General features: G+C 46.4%; 1 protein-coding gene across 1 annotated transcript in view; it reads right to left on the bottom strand.

Annotated features, from left to right (window-relative positions):
- Nucleotides 1–5,000, bottom strand: part of slc17a7a (solute carrier family 17 member 7a) — a gene marked incomplete at both ends in the record, with an annotated part of 91,937 nt that overhangs the window by 35,638 nt on the left and 51,299 nt on the right. Inside the window, one exon of the mRNA XM_084330911.1 lies at nt 1,399–1,651. Within this exon, the coding sequence (XP_084187037.1) occupies nt 1,399–1,651 (253 nt within the window). The remainder of the gene's footprint in view (nt 1–1,398; nt 1,652–5,000) is intronic.

Raw genomic sequence — 5,000 nt, 5'->3', positions numbered from 1 at the left:
TGGCTAAGCTCTGGTTCTAGCTAAGCTCTGGTTCTGGCTATGCTCTGGTTCTGGCTAAGCTGCTTGTTTCCTCTTGGTTCATATTTCAGGACAGTGGGAATGAAGAGTGTTGTGTTTTTCATTACTACACTGCGACACTGTTTAACCGATCTGCTGTGATGATTACGTCACAACTCGGGCAGCTCCTGGACCACATGGAGATCCCAGAGGTCTCAGACGTGGAGGCAGTTCCTGGACCACCTGGACCACATGGAGATCCCCGAGGTCTCAGACGTGGAGGCAGTTCCTGGACCACATGGACCACATGGAGATCCCTGAGGTCTCAGACGTGGAGGCAGTTCCTGGACCACATGGACCACATGGAGATCCCAGAGGTCTCAGACGTGGAGGCAGTTCCTGGACCATATGGACCACATGGAGATCCCCGAGGTCTCAGACGTGGAGGCAGATCCTGGACCACATGGAGATCCCCGAGGTCTCAGACGTGGAGAGTTCAGGTGGTTCCTTCCTGGCAGGAAACTTGTTTTTGTCCAACATTAGAATTTGATCCTATACTCTACTCCTTGCTCTTGTTGTAAGTCGCACAGGATACAAGTGTCTGGGTCCAGTCTAAAAGAATAAAGTGTAAATCTAAGTGGCTGGGGTCCTGTCTAAATGACTAAAGTGTAAATCTAAGTCTAAATGACTAAAGTGTAAATCTAAGTGTAAATCTAAGTCTAAATGTAAATCTAAGTGTAAATCTAAGTCTAAATGACTAAAGTGTAAATCTAAGTGTAAATCTAAGTGTAAGGTGTAAATCTAAGTGTAAATCTAAGTGTAAAGCTAAGTGTAAATATAAGTGTAAATATCAGTGTAAATCTAAGTGTAAAGCTAAGTGTAAGTGTAACTAAGTGTAAATATAAGTGTAAAGCTAAGTGTAAATCTAAGTGTAAGTAAGTGTAAATGTAAGTGTAAATGTAAGTGTAAATGTAAGTGTAAATCTAAGTGTAAAGTGTAAATCTAAGTGTAAGTGTAAATCTAAGTGTAAAGCTAAGTGTAAAGCTAAGTGTAAGTGTAAAGCTAAGTGTAAGTGTAAGTGTAAATCTAAGTGTAAAGCTAAGTGTAAGTGTAAAGCTAAGTGTAAATCTAAGTGTAAAGCTAAGTGTAAAGCTAAGTGTAAGTGTAAAGCTAAGTGTAAGTGTAAGTGTAACGCTAAGTGTAAAGCTAAGTGTAAGTGTAAATCTAAGTGTAAAGCTAAGTGTAAGTGTAAAGCTAAGTGTAAATCTAAGTGTAAAGCTAAGTGTAAAGCTAAATGTAAGTGTAAAGTGTAAGTGTAAAGCTAAGTGTAAAGTGTAAAGCTAAGTGTAAAGTGTAAATGTAAGTGTAAAGCTAAGTGTAAGTGTAAAGCTAAGTGCTCACCACGAGGACCTCCTTGTTGCCCTTGAACACCGTGTGGTCGTTCACCATGCTGACGATGGCCACGCCCAGGTTGCAGCGGATGCCGAAGGAGATGCAGAATCCGAGGCCGGAGAGGATGGCGATGATGTAGCGCCGCGGCAGGCCGAAGCAGGTGCAGTCCACCACTGGCAGCTCCTTCTCCTCCACCAGCACGGGGCGGCCGTCCGCCGACAGCTCCAGGGTCTCTCCATCCGTCTGCCGCTTCTCGATCAGCCTGGCAGGACGAGAGAGAGAGAGAGGGGGGGGGGGGGTTAAAACTTCTCGATCAGCCTGGCAGGACGAGAGAGGGGGGGGGGGGGGGGGTTAAAGCTTCTCGATCAGCCTGGCAGGACGAGAGAGGGGGGGGGGGTCAAGCTCTGGATCAGCCTGGCAGGACGAGAGAAGGGGGGGGGTTAAAGCTCTGGATCAGCCTGGCAGGACGAGAGAGAGGGGGGGGGTTTAAAGCTCTGGATCAGCCTGGTGGGGGCGAGAGGGGGGGGGGGGAGGTTAAAGCTCTGGATCAGCCTGGTGGGGGCGAGACGGGGGGGGTTAAAGCTCTGGATCAGCCTGGTGGGGGCGAGAGGGGGGGGGTTAAAGCTCTGGATCAGCCTGGTGGGGGCGAGAGGGGGGGGGGGGTTAAAGCTCTGGACCAGCCTTGTATAGAGGCTGCTAGAATGAGAACAGGACTGAAACAGAGAGGTATAGCGGCTGCTAGAATGAGAACAGGACTGAAACAGAGAGGTATAGCGGCTGCTAGAATGAGAACAGGACTAAAACAGAGAGGTATAGAGGCTGATAGAATGAGAACAGGACTGAAACAGAGGTATAGAGGCTACTAGAATGAGAACAGGACTGAAACAGAGAGGTATAGACGCTGCTAGAATGAGAACAGGACTGAAACAGAGAGGTATAGAGGCTGCTAGAGTGAGAATAGGACTGAAACAGAGAGGTATAGAGGCTGCTAGAATTAGAACAGGACTGAAACAGAGAGGTATAGAGGCTGATAGAATGAGAACAGGACTGAAACAGAGGTATAGAGGCTGCTAGAATGAGAACAGGACTGAAACAGAGAGGTATAGAGGCTGCTAGAATGAGAACAGGACTGAAACAGAGAGGTATAGCGGCTGCTAGAATGAGAACAGGACTGAAACAGAGAGGTATAGAGGCTGATAGAATGAGAACAGGACTGAAACAGAGGTATAGAGGCAGTTAGAATGAGAACAGGACTGAAACAGAAAGGTATAGATGCTGCTAGAATGAGAACAGGACAGAAACAGAGAGGTATAGAGGCTGCTAGAATGAGAACAGGACTGAAACAGAGAGGTATAGAGGCTGATAGAATGAGAACAGGACTGAAACAGAGGTATAGAGGCGGATAGAATAAGAACAGGACTGAAACAGAGGTATAGAGGCTGCTAGAATGAGAACAGGACTGAAACAGAGGTATAGAGGCTGCTAGAATGAGAACAGGACCGAAACAGGGGTATAGAGGCTGCTAGAATGGGAACAGGACTGAAACAGAGAGGTATAGAGGCTGCTAGAGTGAGAACAGGACTGAAACAGAGAGATATAGAGGATTCTAGAATGAGAACAGGACTGAAACAGAGGTATAGAGGCTACTAGAATGAGAACAGGACTGAAACAGAGGGGTATAGAGGCTGCTAGAATGAAAACAGGACTGAAACAGAGAGGTATAGAGGCTGCTATAATGAGAACAGGACTGAAACAGAGAGGTATAGAGGCTGCTAGAATGGGAACAGGACCGAAACAGAGGTATAGAGGCTGCTAGAATGGGAACAGGACCGAAACAGAGGTATAGAGGCTGCTAGAATGGGAACAGGACTGAAACAGAGAGGTATAGAGGCTGCTAGAGTGAGAACAGGACTGAAACAGAGAGATATAGAGGATTCTAGAATGAGAACAGGACTGAAACAGAGGTATAGAGGCTGCTAGAATGAGAACAGGACTGAAACAGAAAGGTATAGAGGCTGCTAGAATGAGAACAGGACTGAAACAGAGAGGTATAGAGGCTGCTAGAATGAGAACAGGACTGAAACAGAGAGGTATAGAGGCTGTTAGAATGAGAACAGGACTGAAACAGAGGTATAGAGGCTGCTAGAATGAGAACAGGACTGAAACAGAGGTATAGAGGCTGCTAGAATGGGAACAGGACTGAAACAGAGAGGCATATAGGCTGCTAGAATGAGAACAGGGCTGAGACAGAGAGGTATAGAGGCTGCTAGAATGAGAACAGGACTGAAACAGAGGTATAGATGCTGCTAGAATGATAACTGGACTGAAACAGAGAGGTATAGAGGCTGCTAGAATGAGAACAGGACTGAAACAGAGTGGTATAGAGGCTGCTAGAATGAGAACAGGACTGAAACAGAGGTATAGAGGCGGATAGAATGAGAACAGGACTGAAACAGAGGTATAGAGGCTGCTAGAATGAGAACAGGACTGAAACAGAGAGGTATAGACGCTGCTAGAATGAGAACAGGACTGAAACAGAGGTATAGAGGCTGCTAGAATGAGAACAGGACTGAAACAGAGAGGTATAGCGGCTGCTAGAATGAGAACAGGACTGAAACAGAGAGGTATAGAGGCTGATAGAATGAGAACAGGACTGAAACAGAGGTATAGAGGCTGCTAGAATGAGAACAGGACTGGAACAAAGAGGTATAGAGGCTGCTAGAATGAGAACAGGACTGAAACAGAAAGGTATAGAGGCTGCTAGAATGAGAACAGGACAGAAACAGAGTGGTATAGAGGCTGCTAGAATGAGAACAGGACTGAAACAGAGAGGTATAGAGGCTGATAGAATGAGAACAGGACTGAAACAGAGGTATAGAGGCTGATAGAATGAGAACAGGACTGAAACAGAGAGATATAGAGGCTGCTAGGATGAGAACAGGACTGAAACAGAGGTATATAGGCTGCTAGAATGAGAACAGGACTGAAACAGAGAGGTATAGAGGCTGCTAGAATGAGAACAGGACTGAAACAGAGAGGTATAGAGGCTGATAGAATGCAAAAAAAATCATCAAAAAAAGACCAAATGAACTTGTTGAACAGGACTAAATATGTCTCTTTAATGCTACTGAAGGACTAGAACACTGAATATGCAATATTCTGTCACATAGATACACAATTATATACAAGCAAACACACAGTAGGCAGTAGGAAGGAGACAGTAGGAAAGCTGAGAGGAGACAGTAGGAAGGCTGAGAGGAGACAGTAGGAAGGCTGAGAGGAGACAGTAGGAAGGCTGAGAGGAGACAGTAGGAAGGCTGAGAGGAGACAGTAGGAAGGCTGAGAGGAGACAGTAGGAAGGCTGAGAGGAGACAGTAGGAAGGCTGAGAGGAGACAGTAGGAAGGCTGAGAGGAGACAGTAGGAAGGCTGAGAGGAGACAGTAGGAAGGCTGAGAGGAGACAGTAGGAAGGCTGAGAGGAGACAGTAGGAAGGCTGAGAGGGAGACAGTAGGAAGGCTGAGAGGGAGACAGTAGGAAGGCTGAGAGGAGACAGTAGGAAGGCTGAGAGGAGACAGTAGGAAGGCTGAGAGGGAGACAGTAGGAAGGCTGAG

Source organism: Notolepis coatsorum (genome assembly GCF_963971535.1).
Source record: "Notolepis coatsorum genome assembly, chromosome: 15".
NCBI lineage: Eukaryota > Metazoa > Chordata > Actinopteri > Aulopiformes > Paralepididae > Notolepis > Notolepis coatsorum.
This window is presented reverse-complemented; position numbering and strand designations above follow the sequence as displayed.